The sequence below is a fragment of the Balearica regulorum genome, chromosome 1 (assembly GCF_011004875.1).
Source record: "Balearica regulorum gibbericeps isolate bBalReg1 chromosome 1, bBalReg1.pri, whole genome shotgun sequence".
NCBI lineage: Eukaryota > Metazoa > Chordata > Aves > Gruiformes > Gruidae > Balearica > Balearica regulorum.
The window spans coordinates 80,556,700-80,577,601 of record NC_046184.1 but is presented as its reverse complement, the minus strand read 5'-3'; the positions used below and the strand labels follow the sequence as shown (position 1 = coordinate 80,577,601).

Sequence of the window (20,902 nt, the reverse complement as noted above, 5' to 3'; positions counted from 1 at the left end):
TTTGCTAGGAATTTGAATGCAGTGGAAGGAGATTGCCAAGGACTATGCAGGACAAACATCTCCTGGTACTCCATAGATACCAGGAGATATTCATAGTCACATGAAATTTACAGCCTTGGAGGTGGGGGGGAACCTACTTCTAATTTTTCATAGGACTGCTCGAGGGTAACACTAGGTTATTCCTAATGATTTCAAGATTTCAGATTGTGATTACTGTTGAGTTTCTTTTAAATCAGAACTGAACAGACTAATCTGAATATACCTCTTACTAATGAGTTCAGGACTGTGACGTTGGGCAAAAGAAATAACCCTAAACACTTTGAGGACCATTAACTTTAATGTTTGCCTGGTGATGAAAGAATAGTCCAGGCCATGTGTCTGGGCTTTACAGTGTACTTTTTTTAAGTAGTGTGATGACTTTCATTTGGAAACATTAAAAGGTTCAAAATTAGTAAGTGCTGCTATAATGCACCCTTAAATCTTGTATGGAAAACATCTCCGTTTACTTCCCATCTCAGTTTTTCAATGGCAGATGTTAGGGAACAGAGGAAAGCCTGCATTAAATGACCACTTGCTGATTTTTTAATGTATTTATGCTTCTTATACCGTCTGGCAGAGTAGTTGCTGGTTTGTTTATTTTCTCCCCATATAGGTTATCAAGGTAATAGGTTTTGCTTCACGAACCCAGGATTATCCCAAATAATGTTCATGATGCAGTCTGATTTTGTTCCTGAAGTCAGATATCTACAGCTTTTTATATTCTTTTTTTTTTTTCCCAATACTCCGGAGAAACTTGGTTTCTCACAGATTTATCTGATATTTCTGTCTCTCATTTAAAAGTCCTGCATTTTAGCATATTGTTCTTTGAAAGGGTTAATTTCACCTCTGCCAATATTATATGACTCTATTAGTTATTAATGCAGTCAACTCATAAACACAGTTTAGGAGTTACTGGCCTTGGAAGAACTTTCCAGGAGACCAATATATCAAATCAGTTCTGAAGTCCCTTGACCTCAGGATAGAATTACAGGTTTATAATTTACTCAACACTTACATGACCCAGGGAACAAAGGATTGCCAAGTCAGTCAAAACTAAATTACTCTTGACCTTAAATTAGTCATTTTCATGCTATTAAAACTATAGCTAAATCACTGTAGAGATTATTTTGAGTTTATAAATAAGGTTTGTATTTTTCCATATTTATGCTCACAACCTAGCACTATACATATACTTTAATGTGTATTTAATTATTTTCTGAAAGTTACCAAACAGGTCAGCTTAATTCATGGAAGTGTATTAAGTGTGTTTATTTATACACATATATGTGTGTCTCCAAAATGTCCAGTTTTCTTGTGAATAAAATGAATATATGTAATATAGATCAGCAAGTTATAGCTGATCATGTGGAGCAGTTAGAATCCTGTAGGATGATGCCAGCTGCCTGTGACTGCTTGAGATATTCTGCAGTCCTTACTCAGGTACAGAATCAGTTCTATCTGTGTTCGGCAGCTGAGGCGTGACAGAGCAGTATGCGTTGCTGACAGCATATGTTGTTGACAATATTTGTCCCACTTTGCAGACATGCAAAATTAATGAGGATAAATAATTAAAGAACATTCCCTTAGCACCACTTTTAATTGCATAAGCAGGGTACCATTTTGCAAAACTTAAACATAGCTCGATACCTGTCTGCAGCCCATGTAGCTCAGTGAAATAACTCATGTACAGAATTACTTAGATGTGGGTTTGTAGAATCAAACCCTTCATTAATTCTGATCAGATATTAGCCTATGCAGGTATTTCTCATCAGTCATTTGGAAAGTTAGGTAGTTCCTCCTTCTCTAGGTACTTCCATTAAATAGCTATTTTTGAAGGTGTAGGAGAGATGTGTAGGTACATAACACTTTCAGGGTTTAATGCTATGGCTGCCAGGAACGGAAAACCGCAGTTCCACAGTGTGACCTGACATATTTGAAAAACAATATGCAGAGATACTATATTTTTTTAAAACTTCCTCTGCATTTTCAGTGCCATGGAAATGCAAAAAGAGTTTTCAAGAGTCTCCATAGTCCATAATAGCTGTGTCCCCAGGATGCCTCATATAGAAACACAAGTTGATGGGATTTGCTTTGGACGGAAATAACATCTTCACTGCAGCTTTCTGAAAACTTCCATTTCTGAAAACTTCCATCATGTCAGACAGACGTGAATTCCTTCAGAGCATCTAAGCCAGAAGGAAGCATTTCCACAGTGTTCATAAGCTCAGTTTTGAATGTATTTTATTTTCTTAGACTATCTTAGGTCTTTATGTAACATAAACCGGAGCTGCACTCTGATCAGGCAGGAATACATTCTTCAACAGGATGCTGCAGTCTTGATTTAAAGACTGGCACAGACAATTTATCACATAATTTAGATTAATGGTTAATTAGCATTTGCTTAGTAGAAACTGGTGTTGGTGGTACTCCTTAACTTCATATGTCCACCAGAGCTCAGCTGAAAATTGATTTATTTTTTTCCCATTGCAGCTTCTGATTCAAATATTTGAAAAAATATTCTGTTTGGTTTGAATAAAAATGAACATTTTTTCAATTTTTTCACAAAACTAAAAATGTGGTTTCTGTTGGATTAAATTCTTTATTTGACTCAAAAAGAAACCTTTTTCTCCTGCAGACATGCAAAAATAGCAGAGGATTAGGATTATGAAGCTCCTAGTAAAGAAGGTGTCCTTCTGTCACTTAATATCATGATGGATCCACATTGTGTGAGGCTTAGGTTCAATTCTTTCCTCAGTTTGAAGGGATCTGAGTGTGGTGTTCCCCAGAAGCATGCCCCACCACCACAGCACAGAATCTTCTGGGTTTGAAGGCGAAGACCCAGCGTCCCGTTCATGTTCTTCCAGTCCGAAAGGAAACACCCACAGAGCCAGAGACTTAAACAGCCTTCTCCCATCCCATTAAGCCAGGGAATGCCATAACCATGAGGCTGGAGAGTTGTTTACGTTCTTTCACGTGGTGAATATTTAGTTATTCCGTGCAAAGTGGGGCAAGCCAAGCTGAGAAGAGAATGGCAGAGCCTCAGGTGCCAAGGCTCTCTTCTCCATAAGTGAGGAAGAGTAGGAGAAAGAGGAAGGTGTTAGACATAAGAGATCTAAAGAAGGACATTAAACAAATCCTAGATGGATGGGTATTTTATGAGCTGGTTTGTTAGATAAAAATCATCTTTCACAGTTCTGTGAATATTTTCCCTGCTATATCCCAGTTCTTTACATTCTGAATTTGCAAATAATTGTGTGCTCGCCTATGTTACTTTATAAAATCCATGATGCATTGAAAGTATGTAATTCAATTCTAATAGAAATCCTGAGCAGAATATTGCTCATATTGTTTTAAGAGTAAGAATGGAATGCATAGGAGCCAATAACAGATGTAGCATAAACATATTCTAACATACAAATATGTATGGATGCTGGGTTTGAAGGGCTATTTTCTTATGTCCCAATGTGTTGGGTTTGCATGGCAAGGTTTTGGTAGCGGGGGGCGCTGCAGGGGTGGCTTCTGTGAGAAGCTGCTAGAAGCTTTCCCTGTGTCTGATAGAGCCAATGCCAGCCAGCTCCAAGATGGACCCGCCGCTGGCCAAGGCCAAGCCAATCAGCGCCTCTGTGATAACATATTTAAGAAAGAGAAAAACAGTTAGAGGGTGCTTTTGCAGCCAGAGAGAGGAGTGAGAAGATGTAAGAACATCTGCAGACACCAAGGTCAGTGCAGAAGCAGGGGGAGGAGGTGCTCCAGGCGCCGGAGCAAGATCCCCCTGCAGCTCGTGGTGAAGACCATGGTGAAGCAGGCTGTCCCCCTGCAGCCCATGGAGGGAGGATGAGGGGGTGTAGAGATTCCACCTGCAGCCTGTGGAGGACCCCACGCCGGAGCAGGTGGAGACACCTGAAGGAGGCTGTGGCCCGTGGGAAGCCCATGCTGGAGCAAGATCCTGGCAGGACCTGTGGGTCCGTGGAGAGAGGAGCCCATGCCAGAGCAGGTTTGCTGGCAGGACTTGTGACCCCGAGGGGGACCCACGCTGGAGCAGTCTGCTCCTGAAGGTCTGCACCCCGTGGAGGAGACTCACGTTGGAGAAGTTCGTGCAGGACTGTCTCCCGTGAGAGGGACTCCACGTTGGAGCAGGGGAACGATGAGAGGAGTCCTCCCCCTGAGCATGAGGAAGCGGCAGAAACAAGGTGTGATGAACTGACCGTAACCCCCATTCCCCGTCCCCCTGTGCCGCTGCGGGGGGGGGCGGAGGTTGAAGCCGGGAGTGAAGTTGAGCCCGGGAAGATGGGAGGGGTGGGGGGAGGTGTTTTAAGATTTGGTTTTATTTCTCATTCCTCTCCTCTGTTTTGCTGAGTAATAAATAAGATGAATTCCCTCTCTAAGTTCAGTCTGTTTTGCTCGTGATGATAATTAGAGAATGATCTCTCCCTGTCTTTATCTCGACCCGTAAGTTTTTTTTCATTGTACCTTTTCTCCCCTGTCTAATGAAAGAGGGGAGTGATAGAGCGGCTCTGGTGGGCACCTGGCCCTCAGCCAGGGTCAACCCACCACACCCATTAATCTTTGAGAATACTAAAAATTAGTTCTTTATTCTGCCCGTAGCACTCTGCATAGTCTGTACAAGTTGAGGCCTGAGGAGTGTATCGTCTTGAGATGCGTATGGCCAGTTTTGGTAGCCAGGAATAGCGTAGACTGTATTGTGCTGTGGGTCAAACTGAACATTTCCCCCAATTTGCTGGTGAGACAAGCACTCTCTCTGTAACAGAGAAAGAGCTGTTTTAAAGACTCTGTGCTTGAAACTCTTCATCACTGACCAAAAATTGCCACATAAAAAAAAAGAAGAAAAAAAACCACCCTGGTATTTATGAACTATTTGCCTGGATCCGTTCCCTTGAAGAAAGGTATTTTGCTTCAGATAAGTGATAGTATCAAGTTAAGTTGATTATCACTTGTGACACTATACAATTCAGGGGAATTATCAGCTATCACTCAGACTCAACTGGTTACCAAGTTGTTAGATGCATGTGATTATTCTACTGAGAACAAATTTAGAGATTTTTTTGGGTAGTATAAAATGGCTTTATTTCCCCTATAGTTCTCACCACATGAAGCTTGAAAATTTGAGTCAGGGAAAGATTGAAGTGATGATAATATGAATTTTAAGAAGGGGAGGGGGACTTAAAACTTGAGATTAGTGGGGCTTCATGGTTGAGAAGGCTAGTAGGATGAGAGATGAACTGTTGTTTTGTTAAATGTGAATGAAGCAGATTGTGTTCAAAAAATGTTCCTGTCCGATTCCTGGTTTGCCAGGCTCTGCTTCATGTCATGTGAAGTTAGGTATCTTTGATTCATGGAGTGTTGTGTAAACGTTTGTTGATTTCTATCTGTTCTGGTTTACATTTTTGCCCTGAGGTTTGCTTTGAGTTTCAGGTTTGGGCAAACTGAAATTGTCAAAGTAAATGCACTTTAAATTGCAGTGTTTCAAGTGGTTTTGCTTCGAATCCACGCCAAACCTCAGATTTTACATAATTTCTTTTTGCATAATTTCCAAGCAAAAAGATAAATTGTGTCAAGCTCCTTTGAAATGGAGTTGAAGTTTATAGGTTTATGAACTTTTAGAAAAACAAAGCCTGTAATTCATTATCAAAACAGTTCAATATTGTGAGGACTTGTTGGAGGATGGGAGAATACTGGGAAACTTCTGTATAACAGAAGTATATCAGAAAGGAAGAAACATGTCCGTCCTTATTTCAGCTTCAAATGGACAGATGGTCATGCCCTATTTCACATTTCTGATCACTGAAATTTTGGGCTTGACTACATGAATACGTGAGCTGCTGCCTCACCTGCAGTAAGTTCCTTCAAATCCAGAATAAAGCTAATTGCTCAAGAACAAGATAAAGCTAATTTGAGGCAACATCATATGTCTGTTCCTTGGATAAAAAAAAATAAAATCCACTTCAGTGGGAGTCTTGATAGCATTGTTCCCAGTTTTTATTCCATTCTTACACAACACTTCCAAGAGGAGTTCTCAGATTGTTGTCAGAGAACAATCAGTGGAAATGTGTCAAATGAAATAAAGATCCCTTTGGTTTTGGGGAGGTTTTTGTTTGAACATATTTCTGTATCTAGATCTTAAAAACAGCCTTCAGCATTGCTGACATAATTAATTGCTTGTATTAAGTGTTTTAATTACAGCAATTCAGGTGGTTAGCCACCTAAATGAGTGCATAATTATTTAGAAACACTTTTGATTGCAGTACTGGCATCCTCAAGGCCCAATTAAAAAAACCCAAACAAAACACACACACACAAAAAAATCAAAACCCAAAAGGCTGAGACTTTGAAGCACTGATACTAATAGCTATTATCCTGGTAATTACATCACCTCGTATGTACTCAGCACTATGTGGATATCTTTTGCTTCTAGCAGGTCTTCATTTGCTAATAACTTTCAGTGAACACAGAGCTGATGACCTTTCAAGTGGAAAAAAAAAAATTTAAATGGAGTTTTTCCATGAGAAAACTTGGAGGGGGAGAGGGAGTTTTATTAATTTGATTTTATAACAGAAGGTGTTAAAACAAAATTCACTTGATGCAGGCACAGTTCAGAACACTGTGATTAGTGGAAAATTGTTAAAGTCTGTACCAATATTTGAACCGGACCTGCCCAGTATGGATCATAGGATTCATAGCATGGATGTGCCATTCTTTAATAGTATCCTGTAAACCAGTTTACATCTTCTCTAAGGCATGTGGTCTTCATTCTGCACCAGCTGATGCAGCGTGGAGTGTATGTCTTCAGGGTAGAGTCCCAGTTACTGTGAGGAGAAAGGGCATAGACCAGATAAAATGCATTAATTTTAGAAGACTATAAAATATTTCCTTTTTGGAAACAAATGTGTATTAAAATGGGACAAAATGAAACTTATTATCATTTCATGCTCAAATGCTTTCAAAATCTTTTGTTACATAATGACTTTTAAAATATTTTTCCTGTGAGTTAGGGTGGAAACAAAGACAGGAAAATCAGAATTCCCCAGACCATGAAGACACAGATTTCCTCACTTACTCTGAAAAAAAGAATTTTTTCCTGTTCTTTAATAGTAAGTCATGAGCAATTGGTATATGAACACTTTCCTTCAGTTCATCCACTGGCTGAGCTAAAGGTCTGACAGAAAAAAAAATGCCGAGAGATAGCATCTTTTCCTGAAGGTAAAGAAAAAATGCACAATTTTTGAACAGCAAGTAGTTTCTCAACGAGCCTGTGAGATGTTTTGAAATGAGTAGCTCAGCAAAACTTCTGGTTTCAGTGATAGTTTTGCACAAGTGATGCTTGCAGCTTTTAGCAAGATATTTCTTTCTGTAGTAAACTATTGATAAGCACTGCATATTTGCAGTATTAGGCAAGTGAGGCCTGTAAGATTTTTATGCATGTTCTTGCATGAAATACAGGGTGGAAAAATAATAAGTATCTGTGGCCACACAAAGTTCCCTCTGAGGTTCTGTGAGTACGATCACTGTTGTCTGCAAAACAGTTTATAGACATTAAATTTTTTTAAAAAGGAAGATGATGATTTTTTTTCTGGTTTTGAAATGCCAATTCCTCTAACGGCAAAGCAATATTCTTTTATTGGCACATGGGTTTGTAGAAACTGATGTTGTAGCTCAAAAGTGGGCCATGACTTGGTAATGGGAGTTTGCAAGGCCATTGTGAGAATATATGTGGTTTTGACAAGACCTTTGAAAGGCAAATTTGAAGGTGATCAGATAGTAAGTCAATTTTAGAGCTAGCTTTCAGGAATCTTTTCTGCTGGTATGAACTGGTTGTTGTGTACCAAAACTTGTTACAAGGCATTAGGGGAGTGCAAGGTGAATTTATTTTAAAATGGCTAGTTTCAGTGATTCATGCCGTCATAATCACGTACTCACACGTACAAAGATGTGCGTACCCAAGCAGTCTGTCCACCGTGCCTGTAGCCCAGCTGCATGCAGCCAGGTGGGCTGCTCAGCACTCCTTGCAATTGCGCAGAGGGCCAAGTAATGCTCTGCGGAGTCTTCATCGTGCCTGTGGGATCTCCTCAGGATGGCAACCAGGTGACAATGAACCCTTTTTGCCTTTGGGAGCTGACAGTGATCACGTTCTTTTATCTCTCCGTGCCCTCCCACCTCTGGAAAACATTAGGATTTATTCTCTGTTCTCTGTCTCCTTACTAGGGTGTCTTAAGATGTCAGCCCTGTTCTCTATTTTCCCACCATCATCTCTTAGTGGCTGGAGTCCTTTTTATGTCTAGGCGGAGGCAGTACCTGTTCCCTTGCGTTCCTGAATTGGGTTTCTTCAAAAGCTGCTCATAAATGTGCTGTGATGTTGATGGTCTAGGCCCCACAACACCTGCCATTCTCACTGGGCTTTTTGTGCTGTTTTTCCCTTTCTGACGCTTCCATGCGCAGACCTTCCCATTCATTCTCCATTCCTGCCAGTCTAAGCATTTCCATTACGAATTTCTATAATTACTCACAGAATGTCTTTTTAACCACAGGCAGAAAAATTAATGATAAAAACGTTTCAGGATTTGAGTCTCTCCTTGCAGTTCCCCAGAGAGCAGTACTCTCTCTTCCCTGCACCAGAGCCTGGTCTCCCCGCCAGGCCAGAGGCATTGCATCTGGCACCGCTCAAGGTCCCTGGGAGAAAGATAGGGCTGGAAAAGGCTAAAATTGCTGCTACTCCAGTTGGAGAGAGGAGCATAGAAGCTGAATGCTGACAAATTTAAATAAAAAATAAGGCACTTTTTAACAGTATATAAAGGTCTTTATATCAAGGCCAGATGCCTTTCTGGAAAGTTACTTTAGTCCTTCACAAGGTTTTTGGCTCAGGGCAAGGGCAGCTGTGTGAAATGCAATCCCCTGCACTGTTGAGCAGGTCACGTTCATGATCTAATGGTCCTGTTTGGCTTCAGATGCTGTGGATGTCTTGCATTGCTGAGTATCTGGTGAACAGGGAGCTAATTCCCAAACAGATTGCTCAGGTGCTCGGGAGAGGAGGAGCAGAGGTCGTGAAGGTGGAGAGGGGAGAATGCTTTGGAAAATAGCCTCTGCTTTGGGGACAGTGGCATGGCGGTTTACCCTGAGCCTGCAGATCAGTCTCCCTTTATTCTTATCATCATTATGGGAAAAACATATTGTCACTGCTTTTTTTTTTCTGCTGAGTCATTCTATAAATAACATACGTCTTCATTTGGGACTGCTAATTGCCTTAAAATCCTTAGTGAAGGAAGCCTCATGGCACCTCCATGACTTAGGTTTTACACTTACTTTATAGACATATAAAATAGAGCATAGCCAGGTAAAAGGACTTGCACAAGATCACCCAGAGAGACAGTGGCCAGTTAAATCAATCAGTTCAAGAACCCAGGAGTTGTGTTTCCATAGCCCCTGCTGTAACTACTAAATCACAAGAGCTACTAAGGAAAGATCCTGCCAAAAGCCACTGTTTTTTTGTTTTTTAAAACCACAAGAAGCATTTTGCTCAATTCCACAGGGTCTCTCCCTAGTACTTGGTGCAGATTAATTAATTACTTATTTTTTAAAAGAAATGCAAAGCCTTGGGCAGCCCAAAAGCCATTGAAGTTTTAATTCTCAGAACTATTCCCTGACTTGACTGTTATCCAGTTCCTATTCAGGCAAGATAGGAATTAAGATTAATGACCCCAAACAAACTGGTATTTCAGAGAATCAGTCTTTGCCAGGCATTATATTCTCATGACAGAAAATCATTGAGGCATAAATACAGCCCTCAGTCATTGGTGTATATTAACAACACCACGTTGTTCCCGCAAATGCTGAATACAGTGAAGAGGAAAATTAAGTCTTAAAGATCATTAAATTGGGTTGTGGCATTTTTTAAAGTGAGCAAACCAAAGCCCATCAAATAAGGCTGTATCGTTCCCTTTCCCCCTGCACCTCTGTGAACGCTATTCAGATTCCAGAAAGGCGTTTCCTCTGCTGGGAGGTTGTTTGGGCTTGGTGATGGCTGTTTCTCTGGTGCCTTTTACTAGCTAGGCATTCAGCTCTCTTGGCATTTTTTTAAAAGGAGAATTGATGAAGACCAAGTCTTAAGAAGTGAAAAAATACCTTTATCTGCTAGGATCAGCGACTGTTGTAATATGTGGAATAAAAATGTGTCATTGTCTGTTGGCGTTTGTCCACCTCCCAAGAAGGTGGTTGTGGCTAGGATCTGTTTTCTAAGCAAATGAGAACTGGCGCTGAGACAAGAGCATTTCACCTATCCTGGGACCAGAAGTAGTCATGATACAGCACTAATACAGGAAGTTATTGTGGCAATTTCTAGAAGCTGTTTGCACGGGGGGGGGGGGGGGGGGAAATCTTTCTGTGTTTGGATTTCCACGCTGAAAAGACATCCCTATGACATCATCTTGTTTGTTCTGACACCGCAGGAAGAATGGAAGAAATAAAATGGCAGAAAAGAGACCAGGCACTTTTATTTTGCTGCCAACAAAACATAGAGGAAAGATGTAACCAAAATATCCAATGGTTACTTTAGTTCTCAGAGACAGTTCAGCAGATGAATTGTTGTCCAAGGGCAGTTGGGCTCCCAGACACAAGAGCATTCTGTAGTAAGCTTAATTACTCATTTTAATTATGCATTTTAATTAGCAAGGGACTAACACAGAGCTTTTCTCCCACTTTCTCAATAAACCCACTTTGTAATACTACAGAACAAACTTGTAACTGAAAACTCCAACTGTCTAGGGTTGAGAAAAACAAAGTTCAAGGGGTTTTCTTCCTCATTAAATCCCATTCAGTGAGCAGGTTACATCTACCTCTGATTATTCTCAGGAGATTTCTACTTCCTTTTAATTTTGTTCATAGACAACATCAAGAAAACACCCTGCCCTCCTGCTTCTCCCAATGGTGTTTCCTCTGCCAATATATTGTATTGCCAGTTGCTCCCTGTAAAAGATGTCTTAGTTCTTCCTCTTCTAACAGTGTTTCTCCTCAGAGCTGTTCCTCTGTCCCTGCACTATCTGTCTTCCCTGCCCCAAACCCTAGGAGGACTACTGTAGGAAATTTGCTTTCTTTCTCATTCACTTCAGGGAAGGTCAGGTTAGAGAGGCAAGTCAAAGTAGAGGCACTTGCATTCTGGAATGAATTCAGAGAGGCAGCAGTGCATATGGTGATGGATGGATGGATGGAGATAGCAAATGCCACAAAATCTTCAGCAACGTAACCAGATGCCAGAATGCAGCCCCCCACGAACATGTCTATTCTCTACTCTTTTCTGCTTTGCCTGCGACTGTACCTGCTGAGGGGGGATTTGCAGAATCTGCAGCATTCCTTCATAAATTGAGGCTGTCAGCAGAGATTGGTGAAGCCAAATAGGCCTCCGGGCTGCTCTGTTTTGAGAGAAGCCAATCCTAATTTATTTATAGTTATAAGCCAAACATGGGCTTGAAAAGAAAAGGTTCAGATAAGGATATGGTTAGAATAGAGATGCGGTGGGTTTGAGGTGCGATTGTGATTAGGAATAAAAGGGAAAATGAAGTTGTGCCAACATTTTCTGAAATTTTCTCTCAGGTTTCAGTGCAAATGACATCTTATAAAATTTCCATCATGTAAGTGGTGGAAATTCTCCAGAAGCATCTGTTCTTCACAAGGCTTTGATGAAATGTTACAAGACTGGAAACCTCTTCTGTTATATTTATGTTGTACTTCTCTGCTGCTCCTGGCTATGGGTGAGCTCTGGCATCAGAATCATCGCCTGACATTTCCAGGTGTTTGCACGTCAGATCCAAGCTGCAACCTTCTCTTAACTTGAGCCGTTTAAAAGGCTCGAGGCATTTTGTCTGGCTTTGTTTAGCTGAAGGCAACACTAATTTTATTTTCTTTTATTGGTAGGAAGATTTTTATTTTTTTTTCATTTGGACATTGTAACTTCCCTCGGTATTTAAAACACATTATATAAGCTTCTTTTATTTATGGTTCTTGTGATGAGAATCATCACCTCTCTCCACCACCGCTCTCCATCAACAGGAGGTCCACGTAGTGTGTGTGACTGCATATGGACTAACTGCTGTGCCTGTCTGTAATAAACTCTCTAATTTCATGTGTTTTATTATTTCTGTTTTCCCACCCTTCTTGTCCCCCAAGAACTTATTGGTGCGTGTTATCCATATGACGGGATAATTAGACAGTGTAGCTACATTTGAATATAGGTGATATTTATCTGTGCTAAATATTGCCCTTCAGTAACAGTGAGAATCTGAAGTTTAATGAAAAATCTCTCCTCTGAAAGTCAATGGCCTGTGCTACATGCATCTGGATACAAAAAGTACCCTGTGATGCCAACATTTATTGTTTTTTATTGATTCTGGTAATGCTTTCAGTGCAAATAAGGCTTACTTTATATTTTACCTAATATCAGCCCATTTGAGATAATTGTACATGAGAAAAATTAAAGTTATGACTGAGAATCAAAGTTCTTTCCCAGAAACAGAGACGGAAAGTGAATACTCTTAATCAAATGTGATGTGAAAACAAAAAGGCAGATGGAGGGCTGAGCTTCTCAAATAACTTCTTTACATTTCAGTTGCCATCACTGACCTGGTCACTGTTTGTGCTGGCTTAGAAACGAATGTCAAGTGAACAACACTCCAGAATAGATGATGCTGTATGTTACTCTGGGCAGGAGTTACAACATTATCCAATGACCAGTATTAAACTAGAGTTAGTGTGACTTTATGTGTGTTTTCCTACTAAGCAATCAAAATGTAACAAATGAATGAAGCCCAGCAGTAATCCAAGTACTGTAAGCATTTATCCTCAAACCAGTTTTTCAAATTGGGACAGAGAGCTATAATTGACCTTGCTGAAGTGGCCTTTATTTTCCACAGCTCATGATCAAAGTAGTTACGTTACACTGAATAACTCTTCTAATTCACGACACCTGAATAAACGGCAGGAAAACCAGCCTGGAATGGAATGCACGTTCCACTATCTGGAGCCATCCTGCAGCACAGCCTGAATAAAGTCATTCCCCTTGTCCCTACACTGAAGTGAACTCTAATGATTAAAAAATGCTTCTGGACTGAAAGGTGCATCACAGTGGTAACAGACTTGTTTGGAGACTTGAGCTGTGTCTCTGCATGGCCTGGAATATTTCAAACTTTGCTGGGGTTTAGGGTCCATTTCCATAACTGTTTTTCACTTAAAATATTCCCTGGCTGTTCCAAAGCACATTAAGCTGAAAGTTATCGGACTCCATACAAAAGAAGAAGAAAAAAAGTAGGTCTGAACTGGCCAACACAAGCTTTTAACAAACAGAGTGATATATAAAAATAAAAGAAAAAACATCCCTGGGGATAATTTCCAGAGCTGCTTTGGATTTGATCATCTCTCTTTTCTCTTCTGGTTCAATTATTTTCAACTGAAAATGTTTGGCTTCATTGGCTTAGGCTACTGCCTTTCTGCAGTTAAAAAAAAAAAAGTCTTGAACGCATCCAAGTGTTTTAAGCTAAAAGCAGTGACTTTTCACGGTGCGCTCTGAGCCACAAGCAGAGGACCAAACCTGGGGCTGCAATGCCTCCTTGGCACGCAGCTGTCCCGCCAACCTCTGCAGCCACATAGGCATGCTCAAAACCTGCAAAGGGGAAGGTCAAGTCAGCCAGCAAAGAGGGGCCCCTTTCCCCCTCATCCACTAGAACAGTTGCTGGAGGGTTACTCAACATCGGATCAGGGTGGGAACTGCTTGTTAACATACGTTCCCCCTTTTCCCTGCCTTACCACAGTGATGTGACAGCCCAGGAGTCCATAAGTCAAACTAGGAAAGAGTCGTTGTAATTAAGGATAGGTTTGACTGCTTTTAAAATTGAGCATCCTGCTGAGCAAGCAGTTAACAGAGAGGTAAGGAACACATGCTGTTTTGCAAACGGGTCCAAGGTTTGGGTCCTACTTGAAGACATAGTTATAGATGATGTCAATATAATTTATGGATCCAAATATATGTTATTTCAGTAGACATGTCATGGTATCTATTATAGTTACAGATATTACAAGCTTCCATTATTAATTTTTTTATGTGCTCATAACTTTCCAAAACTCTGATCACTTCTGTTCAAATGTCATTTTGTTCTCCTTTACAGTCTTTTGGGGAAAGGCTTTAACAAAACCTTCTTACCTGTTGTTTAGGTTAAAAGATGGAAAAGTATGCCATTGTCTGTCAGTGAAACTCTAATCATATTCTTTTGAGCAAAACATACACAAAAACCAACCCACCCAATAGTAACACTCACGTCAGCATGGGCCCCATCCTTACAAAGTCTAGATTTATGCTTGGTTTCATGGGTGAAGCTTTTAAACAATTTAAATAATGTTTTAATGTACTGGAGAGCATCTCCGTGTGTGTGTGTGTGCCACTGCCCTCTGCTGCACAGAGGCAGGAGAGCTTGGCTGCTTTCATAGGGGTGGAGGTGTGATAAACCACCCACCCATATTCCTACTTAGAGTAAGTGCTCGAGTCCTACTGGTTTAATTTGGGAGCTAGAGCTATGAGGGTAGTTAAATCTTTACCTCCATGGGAGTTGGGACCATGATACCTGTGAAGATCTGTCCCTTTCTGTCTTCTGTCAGTAGAAAATGCCATGTGGAAAGGGTGTGCAAGTATGGTGTCCACCACAGCTCCCCCTGGGTTGTTGTATCATGAGTTGCATATCTCAAAATATCTAGGAGATTCACTGAAAGCAGTATTGTATTTCTATTGAGCATTCTATAAAGCATGACCTAAAGCACCTCCGGCCTTTTGTTCTTTCCTGTTGTGTGCTTCTGGCATGTAACAGGCTGATACCCTCCAGGCTGAAAGGTTTTGCCCAATCCAAGTTTTTGGGCTAAAGTATAAGAATTAGCAGAGTAAATGTATTGGGCCAAATACAGGGATAAATGTAACCGGGCCAATAATAGGTGTAATTATCCATTCTGGACATCAGTGCTAGGAAACGATGAAAATCAGCTAAAATCTCCAAAAATGTTTAAGATCACAGCCACACTGCCACAACCCCCCATCAGGAATCCTCCTCTGCTTACTATACAGAATGCTCTGCTTACTCTACAGAGCAGGGAGTTTAACTCATCTAGAGCTGCTCTCTGTCATCTAGAGCTGCTATGCTCTTTATGGATTTATTGAGGCAATTAAGATAACACAAGCACATATCTCAGTCTATGGATTTGCACCTTTTCACACTGTCTTTTTTCCATTAAAGCCAGGTTTCATGTATTTGTCCCTCAGTTTAATACTAATGACCATTAAATCTGAACAGTAACATACTCCTTTTTCAAAATTTGCTCCCAATGAGATTGGTGCAAATTTTGCCAGTTAGAACAGACCAATATCAAGTGCGATTGAATTATAGTCAAGTGATTTTCTTCACTGTATTTCACAAATAAATAACTTTTCTCTCTAAAAATGAGACCTGTTCAACTGTGCATCAGGTTCCAAGAGTCAGCCTCATGGTTTTGGACACTTAAACTTGATAACACATCAGAGAAATCTCTGTAGCCCTGCTTTCTGCTGAAGGAGGGGAATTAAGAGGAAATTACTGCCTTGGTTTGTTTCCATCTCTGACTTCTTCAAGCTTATCTATTTGAGGCTGTTTAAACAATGCATGAACCATTTCTTATGGATTACCCTAAAAAAAAACCCCAAAACTCTGAAGTATATCTATGAAGTCTCACATCATTTAGAGCTAGGGGATAATTTCACGATTTTGTCTTAACTGATACACAAAGAAAATAGGATAAAACCAAAACCTTAAATTGTTATTCTTTTCTGGTTCTAAAAATATATATATATATATAACTTGTACAGGCTGACAAAGATTTCTCTATCAAATATGTGCCATTCACAAGCAGAATGCTGTCTCCATTCTAGTCACTGGCCACAGGAGCTCAGTGGGGGCCCTGAGTGTCAAGCTGAGAGCTTTTCTTTCGCCATAATAAAGGTCCTGTAGGCTAAACTGCTGGTAGGCCGTCAGTGGCACTTCTGAAATCCCTTTGATGGGCTTACACAAATGCAAAGATTTGCACTTAGCAATACTGTTGATGGTATACAAGAAGTTCTTGAATCTGCTCACCCTCTATTGTCTTCCATTCTTTGCATGTACATATATGGATATGTGCGTGAATATACATAGATATATGAAGTGTGAGGATATATGTAGTATAGACACCTGAGTTTCCACATATTTGTGCATGTATCTAATATTAAACTGGGGCTTGAAATGGAAAGAGGAAGAAAAAGCTACTGAAAGCTTATTTTAAAAACCCTGTTCCTGTGGCTATGTTATCTCACCCCATCAGATGCACTAATTTTAGCAAAGAGAAATTATAAAAATGAAAAACAATGCTAGTTCTTACATACAGTCCCTGTTTGTTTAGCTTTTATTTACTTCTCTATGAAATAATACGCTGTAATCTTTCCACTTTTTAAAGACTTTATCCCTAAACTGTGGCACCCAAGTAGGTGGCCTAGCCCATACTTCCTTTTCCCTGGTCAGATGCACTGGGAAGAGGTGGCAGACTGTGTTTTCAGGAGATTTGAGAAACTTGCTGGCAAGCTTTCCTAGGGTTATCATCTCATGTCAAAGATGATGTCTGTATAGAACATAGACTTCCTCACAGTGCTGTGTCCTTGGAAGGAAAATTTTGTTTTCTTTATTTCACTCATTTTGAATGAATGGAGAAGTCTATGGGGAAGGAGTCAGTCCTTAAATAAAATAATTGCTCTTATAATTACCATTTTCCTGCTTCCTCTCTACCCCTCCAAAGTTCACTGTAAATAAGAGGGTGTGGTAATTAATTGCCAGCCAAGGGGCAGAATGAATGTTCTGCAAATACAGTATCCTCTGGGTGAAGTGATATTGTTAAGTTATAATATGCCCAGTTCTGTGTTTGAATACCAATACAGACAACCACATGCACACACACACACACGTGTGCCAAGAGGGTGTGTTGTGTTAATTTAAAAATTTTTTTTAGATGTGCTGTTTCAATTTTTCTTTTTAAACTTTTTAAAGGACTTAATTTTGGTGCACTAGAGCTCATGGGCAAACACTCAATAAATGCAAAATAAGGAATGCAGTCATGGTTCTAAAAACATTTAACATTCTTCAAACTGATGCCAATTGTATGCATTGACAGTAATCCTATCTAAACCCCTCCACACGTATTATCTTTGTACACCTGCTTTCATTGTCTCAATTACCAGTTTTTCATACTTAGAACCACAATATACAAGAGGATAAAGCAACAGAACAAAATATACATGCGCGCACAGTGCGTTATGCTACAATTTTACATTGCAGACATAAAACATATTTGTACATTTTGGTGCTTAGAGTCAACATCTTCCATTGAGATATTGTTCCTACTTTGTTTTTTTTTTTCCACAACTGGTGCATGTCTGTGTTTGTCTGTCTTGGCAGATTAACTGAAGCACATCGAACAGCTGTAAAAGTCATCAGGAGAATGCAGTATTTTGTAGCCAGAAGAAAATTTCAGGTAAGCAGCACCATTAACCACTAGTACAATTTGTAGGCTTAAGTATATAACATTGAAAGTGCTCTGGGAGTGAACTTGTCTTTGTGCATGCAGTTGTAATAAGTCAAAGGTACTGTTTAGGCTTTCGGCCTCATACTAACCTGTGTGGATTTTTTCACAGTGTGAGCAAAACTGTTAACTATCCATGGGTATAGTACGATATGGAAACCTTCTGAATTTGTGGAGTCAGCATAGTTATTTTTCACTTCTCTCTTTTGCTGGGGCTCTTTTTGTTTGTTTCTTTGTTGTCTTTACTATACTGACCAATATATAAACTACTTACTCATCTACTAGAAGAAGGGAAGAAAAGATTGTTGGAGTGTCTGCTAAAATACTGTTACTGTCTACACTGATCATCTAACGACTGGTTAGAAAATGTTCAACTAATTGTGTGCTATGTGTGCCTTACAGATCAGCAGATCTTACTGATGAGCACTAAGCTGTGTAAAGTGGCTTTCACATTTGTGGCCCACATTTCCAATTTTTTTTCCCAGAATGGGACATCATAGAGAAGCCTTATTTTATGAAATTGCGGAGCATCTGCCCTCTGGAAATTTGCTGTCTTTATGTTAAATTTCCCAGTCAGGTTACAAAGTGCTCAAAGTAAATGTGCTGCTTTGGAAAAAACTGTCTTATTTAGCCTGTTCACTAAGGCCCATTATGACAAAACTTGTTTGGAATGTGATTCTGATATCATCATTCTCATCACCCATGCGCTGGTGATGCCATGGAAATGAATAATTAACTTCTGGCCTGATTTTCAAAGGCCCTGCTATTTCCATCTGAAGGTTCATGCTTTTTTTGTCCAAGAGGGTCCACTGCAAGTTAATCAACTTTCATAATCCTTTTGAAGAGGTTATATAAAGATAAAGCAAGAACCTAAATTTCAGGCAGGTCTGATTAAAGCTGAGCACTTAATTGCAAGGTATAGAAGTCTGAGATAAGCTCACAGCACTCAGAAGTCTCTGAATTAGGGCTGACAGATTAGCACATACATTTCCCAAGTTTATGCAGAAATGTGTCTTCAGATGACCTTATCTTATGAAAGAAGACTAGGAGAAGTCAGTTTGTTTAACTCAGCAAACAACAGGAGAGCAGGATTATATTGTAAATACACCAGAGAGGTAAACACCATGGGAAATTTGAAAAAAAAAAAAAAAAAAAGGGAAGAAGAAAGAAAATTAAAGAGACCATTCCCAGAAAATAAAATCAGTATATAAATTAGGATAAAAATTAGGATATTTCTAACCCCCAGAGACCTAATTCTAGAGCTGTCAGACAGTAGCAGTCATGCCAAACCTTAAAAACTGAACTTGCTCAGTCTGTGAAAAGGATTCTGCGAATTGGTGTTCATGATAGGGAAGAAGAAGCAGGAATTATCTTCCACTTTTTTCTTTCTTGGGACTGTGAATTATAGCTTATAGGACTCCCCATGCTAATTAGGTTTTGGAAGTTGAAAGCCAGGTGATACTATTTTGAGTTTTGCATTAAGAGCTCTAATAATGTTGGATGTAGGATGCTGAGCCCATATGGCCAGGATTTGGGATTATGGTCAGAATGAAATTTAAAGACGTTCATCAAGTTCTGCATTTACCAAACCTCCCCATAAGGCCATTACCTCCCTCCTTAAGTTGTATTGTACTAGCATTTCCTAATAAAAACATGACAAAAGATTGTGCCGAAGTTTGGCAGGACATAAGATGCTCAGATCTAAAGCTTTATGGGAAAAGAGGAGAGGAAAATGGTGAAAGTTGGAAGGATATTTTTACTATGCTTTAGAGAGGACTCAGGCAGACTGCAGCGCACAGTGCTTTGCAACTATAGGATTCAGAGCTGATGATTCTGTAAAAGGGATAACAGATAGAGGACTTCTTTTGAGGGAGAAAAGAAATTTCATTGGGAATGAGTAGAATTAATTATGCACATAGTAGCCCATGGGGGAGAGGGGAGGGAGGTGGGGAAAAATCCCCAGCACATCTAGGCTCTGCGCCATGAATCATGTTTAAATAGAGAGTGTCCAAAGGAAAGGACAGAGGATTTAGCCAAAATGCTCTCAAAGCACCCCCGCTACTCAATCTAAAGAGTGATACTGGCACTGTTTCTCTGGGCGAAGACAATAGGCTGCTTTTCTGGCCAGAAATAGTGATGTGTCAGCGTCTGCAAAAAGTGAAGCTGAGGAGGACAAAAAAAAAAAAAAAAAAGCGATAAACTGAAAGCTGAAACCTCCCTCCCCCGCAAAGTATCTCCTCTCACAAATGCATACAAACGTACACACACACGCTACCAAAGCCATGAACTCTTCTGAAAGTAATAATGCAGGTAAGTGCTGACGGCTGAGCTCAGGGAAGGCATTTTGTCATGAAGAGCTTTTGCTTCTCCATTCATTTCACAGGATTTGTTTCCATTCCAGTTCCATGCTTTCATTTGAAATTTCTAGGATCCTGTGGCTGCCTTCCAAGCATGACTCCAGCACATACTGTAGGTGTTCAATGCATGTGTGCAGCGGTGCATGCTAATGGCTCTGGCTGAAGCTGTGACAGAGTGGAAACAGACAACAAGATGACTAATGAGCTGTTTTCAGTAATTTCCAATTACTAGATTTGCAGTTTACCTTTCTTTTTTTTCTTCTTTTCTTGAGTCAGGGCCAAAAAGGAGACATCTTGCCCCACATTTCCCATAGGGGTTGGTATGGCTCTGAAAATGCAGGTATTTTCAAAAGGACATAATTTGCGTTTATTCCATCACACACACACATTTATTTTACTCGATAAAATTTTATCAGCCTGCATTTTTTATAATCACTTCACTTTATGCAAATCCTCTAGACTTGTTTCAAAATTCTGCCTTAGTACTTACAGCAAGAAACCAGAGCTTGAGAGAAGCATCTGGATTCTCATTAGAATGGGAATAAAGCTGGGCAGATGGCAGATTTGTAGCGCACTCGCATTTTTTTATCTGTCCTTTTTTCATTTATTTGAATTGCACCTTTTTTCTGACCTAGTAGGTATCATTAAAGACAAAGAAGGGCAAACAAAATCTACATGCAGCAGTCTTCAGACTTATGCAAAGCATCTGTCCTCCCAATTACTTAAGCAATAATATTTCTGTCACCAGACATCTTTAGTTTTTAGTCATTTGATTCTGGGTCCAAGTGTTATGAATTGGGCCTATCTCGGTGGTTCAGTCCTCTGACATTACAATTAACATACGGGTTTGGAATGAGCCAAGAGATACCGCACATGGTAGTCTTAGA

The 20,902-nt window shown here is 40.0% G+C and overlaps 1 protein-coding gene across 7 annotated transcripts in view; it reads left to right on the top strand.

Annotated features, from left to right (window-relative positions):
- Window positions 1-20,902, top strand: part of LOC104640762 (potassium voltage-gated channel subfamily KQT member 1) — a 537,282-nt gene that overhangs the window by 274,549 nt on the left and 241,831 nt on the right. For all 7 annotated transcript variants that reach the window (XM_075761081.1, XM_075761101.1, XM_075761090.1 and 4 more), the window contains one exon: window positions 17,535-17,610. In XM_075761081.1, coding sequence (XP_075617196.1) covers window positions 17,535-17,610 — 76 coding nt within the window. The remainder of the gene's footprint in view (window positions 1-17,534; window positions 17,611-20,902) is intronic.